The sequence below is a fragment of the Tyto alba genome, unplaced genomic scaffold (assembly GCF_018691265.1).
Source record: "Tyto alba isolate M040663 unplaced genomic scaffold, T.alba_DEE_v4.0 Super-Scaffold_29, whole genome shotgun sequence".
Taxonomy (NCBI): Eukaryota; Metazoa; Chordata; class Aves; order Strigiformes; family Tytonidae; genus Tyto; species Tyto alba.
Window position 1 is genome coordinate 3,982,334 of NW_024881303.1, and position 15,224 is coordinate 3,997,557.

Consider the following 15,224-nt stretch of genomic DNA (forward strand, 5'->3'; position numbering starts at 1 on the left):
TCTGCTGTTGCCAGAAAGCGGTAATTAATTCGCTCTCGAAGACTCAGTTTTGGAGGTTTAGAAAGCAGGCATGCCTTGTTACAGCGCACGGGGGAGAGCTCCTCCTAACGCGGGTGGGTCCAGGCAAAAACATCAACAAGCGTTTCTGCTGCCTTAATCAAACACGTTCGCAACTTTTCCAGGGACTCATTAGCAGATGTTAACATGCCCTCTGCGTGCCTGTTGGAGTCTTCAGGTGGCCGTCGGGGGTCTTTAGATGAAGGACCCTAGTCTTCTTCACTGTGTCTGCTGCTTTGTTACCAGAAAGAGGTAATTAATTCACTCTCGAAGACTCAATTTTTGAGTTTTAGAAAGCAGGCATTCTTTGTTACAGCGCCGGACGCACAGGGGGGACCTTCTAACATCTATGAAAATGAAATCAACAAGTATTTATACTACCTTAATCATACATATTGCATTTTTATCATTTTCATAACTTTTCTGGGAACTCATTTAGCATATGTTAACATCTCTTTCACATGTCTGTTGGAGTCTTCAGGTGGTCGTCGGCGTTCTTTAGATGAAGGCTCGTAGTCTTCTTCACTGCGTCCGCCAGTTGGCCATTACTTCTGCACAAACCCAGTCCTGTGGTCACATAGATCTTCTCCTTCAAGGCTGCTCTGGTCTGGTTTTGTTGCTAATTTGCAGCTTCCTTATCTTTCTGTTTCTTTGCACCTGCTACCACAAGGACAAACCGTCTCAAGTAAGATTATTTACGAGTTCCTTATCCTACAGTTATTCTAACTACTCCTCAATAGATTAGCGTTTGTTCTGCAGCACAGTGGTTAAAACAGCTTAAATTGACCTTAATAATTCTATTCCACAAATATCTATTTTCTAATATTCTTGGTTCAGAGGCATCACTGCCACCTGTGCCAGCACGGAAAGCAGCCCGGTGCCCCAAGGGAGAGACGTGCCCTGAGTGTCCCCAGGCCCACAGGGAGAGCTGGCCCTGCTCCGGGGAAGGTGCCGATAAGGGGGTGCTCTCCCTCCGAGCAGGAGGGAACAGCCCCCAGCCCGCTGCCCCCCGTTTCCTCACGGACCCACGGGCCTTTCGCCCCGGCTTTGGCAAGAGACGGGACCGCGTTCTCCCACAGGCCGTGGCCACTCTTTAACCAATAAACTCCTGCCCATCAGCACCGAAAAGAAACCCTCGCTAATTCAGTTAACGGAATTTATGATTTGGTGGCGCACCCTTCGCGCTGATGCCTCCAAATCCCCCCCCTCACAGGGCCTAAAGCCAGGGAGGGCCGCCCCTGACAGGGAGGGCTGGCGGGAGGGCTGCCGAGGGGGGTCGGCCCGCCTGCCCACCGCAGGGCACGCGCACGCAGGCGTACCCCGCTATATATCCGCGCCTATAGCTCGCTATAGGTACGCTGCCTCACGGGAGGGATGTTCCCGCCTGTAGCAATGCGCATGCGCGCCCACCTCCTCCACACATTTTCCCCCCCCCCTCCCGTTGAGTCCCTCCTCCTCCGCGGCGGCAGGGGGCGCTGCGGCGCGGGGGAAGGGCGGGCGGGGGCGCGGGCGCGCGGGCGCGCGGCCCTGCCCCCGGCGGCCATGGCCCTTCCCGGCATTCCCTATGAGCGGCGGCTGCTCATCATGGCGGACCCGAGAGACAAGGCGCTGCAGGATTACCGCAAGAAGCTGCTGGAGCACAAGGAGATCGACGGTCGCCTCAAAGAGCGTGAGCGCTGCTCCGCGGAGGGCGAGCGGGGCGCCGCTCTAGGGGTTCTGCCGCCGTTGCCGAGCGCTCGGGGAGCCCTGAGGGAGCCCCGCGGCCGCCCGCGCTTCGTCATGGGCCTGTGAGGGGAGGGCGGGCGGGCCTGGGCGCTGCCGGGCGCTGCCGGTCGCGGTGGCCGGGCTCGGCGTCGCGGTTTTCCTTGGCCGCGCCGCAGCCGGTTGTCTTTCCCTTGGGGAGAGCCCCGCGGGGCAGCCCGGGCCCTGGGGACCCCGCTTGCCTTGGGATGGGGGGGGTGGGACCGTCAGGCCCTGCCGCCTCCAAACCCCGGCCGGGAGTTTCTCTTTCTTCAGCCTTTCCCACCACAAGGTTTTTCTGTCAGCTTCTTGTTTTCCTGGTTTAAACATCCTCAGCTGTATCTCCCTGGCACTAGCGTGGCTTCCCATACAAATGTCAGTGCCCTACAGAGGCACTGATACCGATAGATTTGAGCTATTTAAATGTTGGATTGGGCTTTTAGGTGCCTCCTGCAGAGTGTTTTCACTAACAAGACGTGGCACTGCGTTGAGAGTGTGCAGCTGCTGGGTTTACAGGAGGGTGTGCTGATCTCCCACGGTTTAGCTCTGCATGCTGCTTTTCTGCTGTAAAACGGCCTGCTCCTGAGTTACTGTTGAATGGAGCATTAGCAAAATCTTGTGTTTCTTTCCTTTTCTAGTAAGGGAGCAGCTGAAAGAGCTAACCAAGCAATATGAAAAATCAGAAAATGATCTCAAGGCCTTGCAGAGTGTCGGGCAGGTACGTAAGAGAAACAACGTTTTAGCAGCCTGTGGCAGTGGTTGACAGCCTGGAAGTAGTGTTTAAGTCCATTTTTGGTATTGAGAAAGCATGAGAATGGTGTAGCTAACAGAAACGGGAGCCTGACCATCGGGAACAGACGCACCAAGCGTATGAGTTAGAGAGGCTTTTTGTGTTTGTCCTGGTTAAGAGAGACATGTTAAGGAAAGAAGAGTGCTGGCAAACAGCGTGAAGCAACAGAAAGCATTTCAAAGCTGACAAGTCAGCTGCCATCTACTGAAACACATCTTAAATGTTGATTTGTAATGGTAGTTTCTCTGTAGGCTAATACTCCATTTATTCCCTTGCAGATTGTTGGCGAGGTTCTTAAACAACTAACAGAAGAGAAATGTAAGTACACTGGACTGTTACATTCTCTGAGATACTGAAAAAAAGCTTTTGTAGTTAAAATCTGGGTAAAGATATGGAGGAGTAAAGAATTGGAGTATTGGTAATCCGAGTATTGGCAAAAAAATACAATATACCGGATAGTTCAGAAGCATAATTCAGAGCAGTGAACCGAGTAAATTGTTTTTGTTTTTGTTTTTTCTTTTATCTTTTCTCTCCAGTCATTGTGAAGGCTACAAATGGACCAAGATATGTGGTTGGCTGTCGCCGTCAGGTAGCTGATTTACGTGAAAGTTTGCTTTGGTCTTGAATATTGACATTGCTTTTCATAAACTGGGTCCTTAGTGGGATTAAGTATTTTCTTCTTTAAGGTGTATATGGCTATTTTATACTGATACCTGCTTGCCATCTCCCTTCCTAGCTGGTAGTAGTGTAACATCTAGTAAAGACAAAGCAGTCCAGAACATTCCTGGAGCTTTACCTGTGTTTTGATTCTTTTCACTGGGTTGAAGCTCTGTGTTTCTGCCTGATATTGAACTCTCTGAAAATTTATCATCGCTATGAAAATGAATCAGCTGTGTAAGGTCTCTGTTGCTGTGTTGTGAACACAGCATATGACCATTACTGTCATAGTGCTGAGCTTTAGTTTCAATGTTATATAAATATTATGTATTTTTTTTCTAATGCTTTTACACTCCACTTCAATAAATAATTATGGTAGGCAACGCCCTTGAGGGATTTTTATTTGTCCATAATGATCTTTAAAAAAGCCTTGTCACTTTTAGTCTAGGAGACAACAGGTTTTTTTTACCTACACCAAATTCTGTGGAAGTTAGACACTTCAATACAGAATAATCCCTTTTCTGCTATAGTCAGCAAGAACCACTTGGAGGTACTCTTCTCGTTTTTATACAAAAAATATAAAGAATGTAGTGCAGACGTGGTTTAAAAACTGCATGTTGGTGAATTGAGCACTGAATGTGATCCACTTACAGTAATTAAAACCCATAGATTGGCTGTTCCTTACCAAAGCTGCCTCTTAAGTAGGAACCACAGTACTTAGTGAAAATGTTCTGCAACTGCAGAGACATTGGGGAGCAAAAGTAAATCTCCAGTTGGATTTCATTACATGCATCCGTGATTTAGACAAATGGAAGGAAAGAAGATTATTTATAAAATGTGAAACTGTGTGGTATCTTTGAAGAGAGAATAGCGACCCCAGGGAAGGACTGAGTATCCTGAGAAGGCAGCAGCATTTTACTGAGTTATTTTAATGCAGGAATAAGTGTAAGATCTTTTAACAGCTGTGACCTCTCAATGCATCTTGAACTGATTCCTTTATGGTGGAGAAAAGTAACTGCAGTTGAGCTTGTAACACATCACATTTGTAGCATGTTCTTATATATATTGTGGAGGTTGTGAAAAACAGAAATTCCTTTGGTGAAAGGAGCACAGGTGTAATATTGATGTTAGAGGTGCATTTGTCTTTCTGAAGAGAAACTGATCATATTTGATGAGATTTGATACCAGAGACTGAAAAAAAAAAGCTAAAGCATATCCGTGATTGTTTTCAAAATGTCAAAATATTAAGGCAAATAATTTCCCATGGAGTGTTTCACAGACTAGAAGAACTAGCTTTTGATCATAGTCCCTGTGGCCATGCTGTGCTGCTGAGGACGGGGAGCAGTGCTGCTTAAATTGAAACAAAAGTTACTTCCCTATCTGAAGAGCATTTCCTAAGGAATTCAAGGTCAAGTGGTTTCTCTTTGTTTTCTTGCCACTGCAGAATAATTTAAATCTATTGGGTAATGTTGAATCTCAAGCTTTTACAGATCTCTTAAAATTAGGCAGCTAGAAAGAGGTCATATTAGTGACCCCAGTGAGGGAGGAGTGACAGCTTGATGCGGAACACTACTAGAGACTGGAGAGCCCACATGGGCAGAGAACCTCATAAATCCCTCCCAGCGGGGGCGATGGGAGGCTTCAGGCAGTGCTTGCAAACAGTTGTCAAAATCCCTGTTGTTCAGATGCCATGTTGGTAAAGCTCAGAATAAATAGGTTTCATATTCTTCAAGTGAGGATTGAGTACCTCAAGAAGAAGTTAGAGTGGCGAGGTCATATCTGTGTTGGTTGCTCAAGGTTGTATTGTGTGAGAGGTGAGACTGCTCTCTTGTAAAAACAAGGTGAGAAACACCAGTTAGTTGTTTTAATCCCAGCTGAATTTAGCAGGGGGTACTGGAATAGGACTGCTAATGTGGTTAAAAATCTCATCAAAATGGAGTAAGCAGACAAAAACTGCTGAGGGATCTGAGGTGAATGATAGCAAAAGAGTAACAACTGGAATGGCTGGCTTTGAAGATGGGATATAACTGGAAATGTGAAAATGTGCAAATGATGGAAGGCTTGGAGAAAATAGGGTGGGAACATCTGTTCACTGCTTCTGTCGGTCCAGAAATTAAAAAGCCATTGAGTAGAAGGGTGGCACGGTTGTACTCAAACTCTTAGGCTGTTCCTCCTGTCCTTAAAGGAGGATTGCTTCCTTGTTCTGAAATAGCTGGGTTTGTCCTGTGTCGAGCAGAGGGCAGGATTAGATCTCTCACTAATCCAATCAGATTGACAGCAGTAACAAAAAAAAAAAAAAAAATTAGTCTAGAAATAGTATATATTTGCAAAAGTGGTAGAGGTATGTTAATGACTTGCTGTTCAAGCTCTATTTCAGTGTTAACAAAAATTCTTCCTGTGGTCTGGTTTAGCTTTGCTGATGTCCAGTTGTGACAACAGCAGGTTCATTGGACTAGGCCAGCTCTTGGATCACTTCTCCCAAAGATCCCGTGAAACAGTGAGCCAGCTCTTTCCCAGTTTAAGCATTCCCAAAAATGGTGGTGACGGGGCCACAGCGTTTACTAAATGAGCTGTTTGACATGTAGCTCAGTAGCCTTGTTTTCCTCTTGTGTACTATTGAGTAAAGAGTGCAAGCTACAGTCAACATCTTAGCTAAAACCAGACATTGCTTTGGAGTGTGGTTCTAATAAAAATGCCTTCTTTGTGACTAGCTTGACAAAAGTAAGCTGAAGCCGGGGACAAGAGTTGCTCTGGATATGACCACTCTGACTATTATGAGGTAGGTTTCAGCTCTACAGCTGCTCTTCTGCTTATCTCATAAAGGGGCAAAACAGTGATCCGAGTAGATTGCACAAATGTTTGAATCATCAGTTCTGTAATATTGTGTAAATGTTTTCTGCAAAGCAGTGCTTGAGGACAGTTACTTTTAGGGCAGATTTATGTGCCTGTTATATAAGGTTTAAAGAAATTGGTTGTTCTTTAAAAAAAGTAATTCAGTTACAACTCATTTTCCACAGTTTTAAGTTTTTGTTTGGTTTAAAACTTGAAAAAGTTTGCTGGGTTTGGGTTTTTTTCTGTTTTTTTTTTTTTTTTTCGGCAAACACACTTGTCTTGTTATCAAGGTGGGAGAAGAGGAAATAATTTTCATGGTTACCCTAAAATTTACTGCAGTAACTTTATAAATGTGTCTACTCTTAACTCTTTATTCCAGATATTTGCCAAGGGAAGTGGATCCATTGGTTTATAATATGTCTCATGAAGATCCGGGGGATGTTTCATATTCTGAGATTGGAGGGTTGTCAGAACAAATCAGAGAGCTGCGAGAGGTATCCAGTATCTCAAAAACATTTATCAAATTATGGGATGTATTCTGAGTGAAGTTTTTCAGCAGAAACATGTCTTACTGATGTTTATTCTAAACTGTCATGAGACAGGATGTTAGAGGATCCTATCAGATTAGGGCTTTCCATGTTTCATTAATTTAAGCCACATTTTCATCAGAAGAGAACTTCTGAAGTGTTGTTTAAATGTTTTGCAGCTTTGTAATGGTCTTTGTGGCAAACAGCAGCGTGATTGCGGGCTGCTGGTGCACTGCTACTGAAGTAATCCTGTTAGTTTGGGCATCAGTGCTGCAGGCTGTGCAAGCCTGCCCAGGAATGCGGGTGTCTGAAGACGAGCTCGTGCTGCTGTGAGCCAGCTGACTGCAACAGGGATTGTTTGTATGCTGTGCACACGCCTTGCAGTAGCAGAGAAAGATTATTCTAAACACCGAAGCCCAATTCTCAGACTGGTTATATTTTATCTCTACTGTTACAGAAGCTTGGATGGAGATTTAAATGAAGAAAATCCTCTAAAGAGGAGGGTTTGAAGGATCGGAGACCCTTTAGGCTATGGAATGCCACAAAGTCAAGTGGGAGGGCATAGTTAGGATTGACAACCAGCAAACCAAACTTGAATTTTGCACAAAAACTGCAAAGATCTCTCTGGGTGGTGGTGCTATGATGGTAACAAAACATGGTTTGAGTAAAGAGCATAAGAGAAACAAGCCATTGCAGAGCTGAAGCCTGAACGAGGGCGGGACTGTGGATCAATCAATTAGATCAGTCTCTCATTTTCTTACTGAACAGTTTCTCATACAAAATATGCTGCACAGAAAAGTAAGAATACAGGTATCTGGAAAGCAGGTTGGCAAGTATACGATTGGCTTCCTGGGATTGCTGATCTATTTTAAAACTCAAAGAGTCTCAGTTTGTTTGTCTGCCTCTTCACAGGTAATAGAATTGCCACTAACAAACCCAGAATTATTCCAGCGTGTGGGAATTATACCTCCAAAAGGCTGCTTGCTCTACGGCCCCCCTGGTGAGTCTCACAAAAGGGTAATGAATGCTTAGGTGTCACACGCAAACTGTGGCAATAGCCTTGTTTGTTTGTTTCTTTGGGTTTTTTTTGTTTGGTTTGTTTGTCGTTAGCATGCAATGTTGGGTTACTAGTTAAACAGCCTCAGTCTGTTGTCTGTCCAGGTACAGGGAAAACTCTTCTGGCCAGAGCTGTTGCTAGCCAACTTGATTGCAACTTCCTAAAGGTAGTGTAATTTTACTCTTGCACTCACACACATGCACACGTGCTTAATCTGTTTGCGCTCCAGTCTCTTCATTTACGTGTCTTTTGCCTTTCAAAAGGTGGTGTCGAGTTCAATAGTGGACAAGTACATTGGTGAAAGTGCTCGACTGATCAGAGAGATGTTCAATTATGCCAGAGATCATCAGCCGTGTATCATTTTCATGGATGAGATAGATGCTATTGGTAAGGCTTATGGTGTGGAGGATGGCTAGAGTCTCATTTTAACACTGAAATTAGCTATAAAGCCACAGTCCGTCTTCTCAAAAAAGTGTGCGTGATGTTTGTTTAGAAGAAACATAATGAGACAAGTGGTTCAGCTTCCTCCTGGAACTATTATAGCTAGCTTAGAGCCATACCTATTTGTATCTTGCTTGGATATTTTTGACTATATGAAAAAGCATTTTGAAAAGGTGTGTGTTTAACTCCGAAAATACCACTCCTCCTTCCCCCCAGTTTAAAAGGGATACCTAATTGTCTTCAGACTTAGTAGTATCTGGAGGCAAAAATAAAGAACTATAACTTAAGAGTTTGGTATGCCACAGGTGGTCGCCGTTTTTCTGAAGGCACCTCAGCTGATAGAGAAATCCAGAGGACTCTGATGGAGGTGAGTGTCTAGTCTCTGACTATGTACCGTACAGTCCACATTAAATAATAACACAGATGTGAATTGTTACACTGTTCTGGCTTGGTAGAACTTTTTCTGAGTTAATAATATTAAGCTACAGGTGAACGAGATGCTACTTTTACAAAAGACAGCTGCACATCCTGATAACTCAGCCATGAATTCAACTTGGAGACTAACTGAAAATCATTGCTAAAATTATTTGGGATACTTTCTCTTCTTACTGTGACTTGAGTTTGCTGCTGCTTACTGCATCTTCTTTGAAGGTTTGGAGGGCCCCTCCCTCCTAAAAAAGGGAAAGCGGAGCTTGTCTCTCTCGGTTCCAAAGACACTTAACTCTAAAATTTTAGAACTGTGTTACAGCTTGATTTTCAAAGCTAGGAGGAGAAGTAGTTGTATTTTGTTGTTTCAGTACTAATTGCTTTGGTAAACTGGGTTATGTGAAGAGAATTTTAAAACAACTGGTGACAATTAAGAATTCTGAAGTTAATGGGAAACTTCATTGGCATATGTTTGCAAACAGTTTGTCCGGTTCAAAAGAATGTGTCTGCCTTACATAAAGAATTAAATGACCGTGATCAAAGAGCAAGCACTTTGAATCTTCACAATGAAATGTCTTCGTATGTGTGTATTAGTATTCTAGAGGCTGTTCTCCAAATCTAATTTGAATGTCCTGGACTTAGTGCGATACACTCAAAATGTGTCAGCCAACCGTTGGCTCCTTTAGTACTTGCACTGTTTTCATTCCCCTATTGTTTTAGCCATGTCTTTCACTTTCGGGCTCTGCTTTGCTCAAGATCTTTTTCTCTGGGCAAAGAATTTTCAGTGACTCTCTTAAGATCTTCTTTATTGCTTATAGAATATGCAAGGAGCTCATGGCCTTTCATTAGAAGGCTTGTAGCATTTTTTTTTTTTTTTCTGATTTATCTTTGCTGCTTTTACATCTTAATAAGAAAAGGCAGAAAATAAGTACAATAGATCACATTAGGAAGGTTTTGGGTTGTTTAAAAGCAAACTTCTGTTTTCTATTAGTTATTGAATCAGATGGATGGATTCGATACTCTGCACCGAGTTAAAATGATCATGGCTACTAACAGACCAGACACTCTGGATCCTGCACTTCTGCGGCCTGGAAGACTGGATAGAAAAATCCGTGAGTTACTACTTCACAGTGGCTAGAAGTAGGATATTATCCATATAACCTGTGGTTTTCTGCTTTTAATAAAGCTGTGATTCTTTCTAGATATTGATCTACCAAATGAACAAGCCAGATTAGATATTTTGAAGATTCATGCAGGTCCTATCACTAAACATGGTGAAATAGGTAAGTAGGAAGCTGCCTGGATATCTTCCTACTCCTGTTTGTAAAAATGTGGAGAGGGTGAGTTATGATGACTACCCTTCTAATTCCTACCCTTACACTGGCAACACTACTTCTCCTTGGAATTCTACTTTTTTTTTTTTTTTTAATTGCATCCTGATTGAGCTGTTGCTAAGCCTTCCTTTGCAAAGGAAAACTGAATATAAACCCTTGGAGCAGAGTTATAAACTGGAAAATCAACATGATTCTCATCAGGTAGTTTTCTGTTTCTAAAGGAATAGCTCAATGCAAGTAAGCAGCATTTTTGTTAATCCCCCTCCAAAGAAAGAAAAATTCTTACTGCAGAAGACTGAAAACAATAGAGAATCCTTAAAAGTCATGGAGGAGTTACTTTGGAGTTTGGAGATGATGTAATGGAAACCTTATTGTCTGAAACAAAGCTTGTCTTTGCTTGGTGGTGTAGATTGCTCTCTGCAGAGCATGAGGGGCAGAAGTATCTCTCAGGTAAAATGGGGAAGTTTTATTCAATGACTGTGTTACTCTGAGCTGACCACAGTCATAGCTTCTCAGTGACCCTTCGGAGCTTTCCTCAAGAAAACTGTAATTGTGTTTTGCCTTTAAAACGGCGTCGGCTGCCTTTTATTTCAGTCAGCCCCACAGACTCTGCCTGCCTGTTCCCCGCCTCTCTGCTGACACGAGCTATTCATGCAGCCAGGCAGCGCAGTCTGGACAGTGGAACTGATCTCGTTCACCATCTGGCTGCGTAAACAGCTGCAGCTCAGCAGAGGGGGTGGCTGGGGGGAGGGCAACAGGCATGAGGATTGCCTTCTTAGCAGCAGTGTTGGCTTAAACATGCATGCATGCGACTGTAGTCTGAGAGAAGAAGCTCCAAAGCAAATTACGAACCTGAGGAAAAGCACTTCATCCTTTTTCCTGTATCTTCGGGCACTAGATTGGAAGCAGGGTGGGATTATTCCCTCACACCAATTAGCAAGGTGAGATGTCAGCTAATGAGCTAAATTTCTGAGCATGATGTGGGAAGACTGTGATGCTGAGCTGAGATCCTGAAAGGAAGGCCAGAACATACTGGCAAGGTGGGGTGTGAATTGCATTAAAATCTGAAGATAACGACCTGTTCCAGTGTGGGATTCTCCTGCTCTAGTACTGGTGTCTGCTGAAGGCTCTAAACTTACAAACCTTGCAGTGTTTGACACTGCTTAGTCCCCTCACTTACTGTTTTTTGACTGTCCAGTTATGGGAAGGCTTGTTTATAAGACACTGTGCTACACGGAATTAAAATACAGTTGAAGAATTTCTTGTCTCTAGAGGCTTTTGGCTTCTTAAGATAAAAATGTGCAGTGTAAATGTTTTTGAATTTCATACAGAAGGTAAAATGTTTTGAAAAGTTTTGCAGAAAGTTGTTTTTAATAGCAGCCTTGCTAAAATCAGAACTTGCTGGAGGCTCAACAGACAGTATTTTAGAAATTGATTCTAGAAACTATAACCATAGTCACTTTTTTAGTAAATATATGTGCATAAATTATCAGGCTTAATATATCAAAGCATTAAATGCCTTTAGTGGATGTTATAAGCAGAAAGGGAGTTAGTTATGATCACTTGGAGATAAGTTTTATGGTTTTTTGCATCATTTAAATAAGAACATTGCCTTGATGTAGCTTTTCTTGCATTTCATGTTGATGCTTGTAACCACAAGTTAGTAACTTTGGGATTTAATTATATAATATGAGCTTTTGGCTGCAATACACTTCTGTTTTAATGAAAGGGGTAATACAGCTGATGATTTCAGTGAATGCATCAGGCTAGTGGACAGCTATCTACTTGCACTAAAAGTGTTTCTTGTGTTAGCTGGATATATATTTTGTTGGCACCCATAGTGGGAAGCATGAATTTATTTCTAATTGGCATTCGTGTTTTATGAACAGATTATGAAGCAATTGTGAAGCTTTCAGATGGCTTTAATGGAGCAGACTTGAGAAATGTCTGTACTGAAGCAGGTATTTTCTTAACTCTTAATTTTGATATGCTAAGTCTTGGTTAATGCTAAACATTTGAGCTGTTTCTCCAGTACTTCTGCCAGTGGATTAAAATCAAGAGGTCTGCTGGAACAGAATGCTTGCTTGCTGATGCTCACTTTTTGTGTTCCTTTCTTAAGGACCCTACTTAAAGGAAATGTCAGCATCTAGACAGTACTAAAATGACAAAACAGTTGCGCATTTCACAGCATGTCACATGTGGGAACTGTTGAGCGTAAGCCGCAGCGTGGTGATATGCCCTGGAGCTTTGATAGAACAACTGGAACAAAATCTTTCTTTCTTCCATGTTTCCCTCTGACCTATACAGTCATGCAGAACTTGATTCTTTACATCCTCCCTCTAAGGTTACAGACAAGTCTCTTATCAGGCCTGCAGATAAAGCAGCTGGACGTTCCACCAGTCCAGCTGATAGGTGAAGGTCTCCTGCCAGTTAGGAGCAGCAGCACTGCGTTCGTGTGACGTTACGCCTGCTGATATCCCCTGCTGCACGCAGGCTGGACCCGCAGGGGGTTAGGTGGATTTGGGCACTATCCTGGGACACGCGTGGTATGAAAACTCTGGAGTTTGGGTTCAGCATGATGGGAGGGGGAAACCAGCATTAGAATGAGTAACACAGTAAATACACACTTGTAGTTTAGAACAAGTTATACATTTCCTGGTGATCACCTAGTTCAGAAAGGCGACCTTGTTGAAATTTACTCCTCTTCCCAACACGCAAGACCTGCATGTGAAAGTCTGCACACATGCAGACAGTGTAACGTGGATCCATTTTCACTAATTCGAGTGAAGCTTTATGTGCTGTCTCCTCTCTAAGGAGCACCAACTTATTCTTACTGCTAAATTATTCTTCACAGGTATGTTTGCGATCCGTGCCGATCATGACTTTGTAGTTCAGGAAGACTTCATGAAAGCTGTTAGAAAAGTGGCTGATTCTAAGAAGCTGGAGTCCAAGCTTGACTACAAGCCTGTTTAAGTTAACCGTCTCTGATTTGTGATTGACTGCACAGGTCTTACTGGGTTACTGTAAAAGAGAAATAATGTACCTCTTGATTATTATTGTAAGGTGTTTGTGTAACATGTAGCTAGTAATTTGGTAACACTAGTTGCAAGTTGGCTACAGAAATGTGTTTTCTGTACAATTCTGAAATACAATATTCATTACAACCCAGGTTAAGTAAAATGTGTGGAGATGTGTTCTCTTAAAAATTATGGTGTGAATTTATAAGTGTGCCTGAATGGTTTAGCAGACTTTAAGAAAGTCAATTTGTTTCTTGACTTTTTTTATATCAGTAAATTTCCTTTCCCCAAACAGTTTATGAATAAAACTTGTTTAAATCTGCTTATCCCAGTGTACCTTTTCTGTAACTCTTCAAGAGAGTTGAATTATGTTTCTTCAGTATTTGAAGAGCAACTTTTCTCTGGCGCAGAGATTGCATTGGAGTCCTATGACTTGCATACCAAATGGAGGCAACCTTTCCTTTGGAGGAGGGACAAGTGGTGGTTACTCCTTTGCTGCTGGAGTCTGGGAAGAGGATTTAACTGAGCTAGGATTTAATTATTACAAGAAGTAAGTCTTTTAAAATGCTTGCCATCTTCCCTTATGCTAGGATAACTTCTGTCCTGAATGCCAGTTACAGACAAAAGCATTTAAGTGGAGGTGGAGAAACAGATAGTTTTATATAAAAGTTTTGATTACAGCTTTTGAGGTGGTGGGGGAGATACGTGAGATGGATTTCCCTTCCAAGTTCCTCTTTCAGCTGTTCTATACAGATAGGAACTGTTGAGGATCATTTCAACCCCGGCATTTGCATTAGACAAGCAAAGTGGTGTCCCTAATACTTCTGGAGCTCTGAACAGGGCTTTGCTGTGCACCTTAGGAGGTTGGAATTCTGCCTTACGAGGGTTGCCTTTGTGCCTCCTGTTTGAGTAATCACTGAAACAGAAATAAAAATGTAGAGGCTAAGGTGTGGCTGTTCCTAAGGGCATCTGTCACTATGCCTTACTTTTGTTTTCTAATCAGTTCCACCCCAAGGGGGGTGTGTGTGGATCCACTGCCTGCACTGTGCAACTTCCCTCATGTTGGACTGGACCAGAAGTGTACTAGACTGTACTTCTGACTACTTCTAATTATCCTAATTGGATTACTCTGGGCATGCTCAGCTGATGGACAAGTATGTTAGATTAACTCTAGATTTACCAGCAAACACCATTTCACACCATCTCCCTCACAGTTTAAATAGCTGTGGTTGTATTTTTTTCTCTATCCCTAAGAGACAAACCAGGAAGCATAAGGTGTAAAATAGTTATAACAGGACAAGCAACAATATTTTCACATTTATATGGCTAGCAGTTGTTACGGACCTTTTTTCTGGTTAGTATGAAAACTTCCTGTCGTGATTGTGTCCTGAGTGTAAAGATGCAAATGTTAGTTTTAGTTCCCTGTAATGCCCTTCTGAGTGCAGCCTGTATAGAGTGCTTGGAACACAGAAAATTCTATAAAAGTCAGTTTCGGAGCACTATGGTGATGTAAACAGTGAGCTGAGCTTCTGGCATTACCTTGGAGAAGGGTAGAAACTTGCGAACTTTTCCTGAAGCCCTGGGTGTGATTATAGCTCATTTTTGAGGTTCAGACCATAAGTAAAGGCTACTGACCCCTGCTCCTGCTCTCAGTACCAGCTGGAGGTGGGAGCCACAGTTTTACTGTTGCTTTCTCCTTTGCCGTTTTGGTTTTCATCTTTCACTGAAATTGCAGTTGCTGAAGGAATGGTTGCTGAAACGTGGTTGTCAAAGGTTTCTCACGGGTGAAATGAGCAAAACGTTTAAATAGTTTGGGGTGGTATCTTGGAAGTCCAGCAGAGCGTGGAACCAGGGAACCTCAAAAAGTGGAAAAAGAGGTTCCTGCCCCAGGACTGGCCCACAAGAGGCGTCTCCCACACACAAAGCGGACGTGTTTGTGGAGTCAGTTAAAACTTGAGGTGCCTTTCCGCCGACGGATAAACGACCATCTCGCTGAAACGGGAGCGTTTTGATCCGTGTGTGAGGAGAAAGAGGTGCTGTCAGGGCGAGGAGAAGGCGGTGAGACGGCAGGGCCTGGTGGGGAGCCTTGACGGCCGCAACATGGCGGCGCATGAGGCGCTTTGGGCCTCTGCGGCAGCTGGGCAAGCTGGCCCTCCGCGGCGGCGAAAAGGGCCTGTTTGAAGGCGTTTTAATTAAGTTTGCGGGGCCTGTGTGTGTGTGTGTTAATTAACGAATCTGGGGAGCGGCCCGTGAGGGGGAACGGCGCGCGCGCCCGGCGCCCCGGTTGGCGCCTCCCGGCGGCGGGCGCGCGCGCCGGGGCCCCGCCCCTCGGGCCGTTGGTGGGGG

The 15,224-nt window shown here is 43.6% G+C and overlaps 1 protein-coding gene across 1 annotated transcript; it reads left to right on the plus strand.

Moving 5' to 3' along the window:
• Positions 1-1,542: 1,542 nt before the first annotated feature.
• PSMC6 (proteasome 26S subunit, ATPase 6) lies at positions 1,543-13,204 on the plus strand. Its single transcript, XM_033009792.2, has 14 exons — positions 1,543-1,726; positions 2,436-2,515; positions 2,866-2,905; positions 3,124-3,176; positions 5,956-6,023; positions 6,456-6,570; positions 7,516-7,603; positions 7,765-7,826; positions 7,924-8,047; positions 8,407-8,468; positions 9,519-9,639; positions 9,730-9,810; positions 11,751-11,822; positions 12,716-13,204. The coding sequence occupies exons 1-14, from the start codon at positions 1,600-1,602 to the stop codon at positions 12,832-12,834; spliced, it is 1,212 nt and encodes a 403-aa protein (XP_032865683.2). The 5' UTR covers positions 1,543-1,599; the 3' UTR covers positions 12,835-13,204.
• Positions 13,205-15,224: the final 2,020 nt, after the last annotated feature.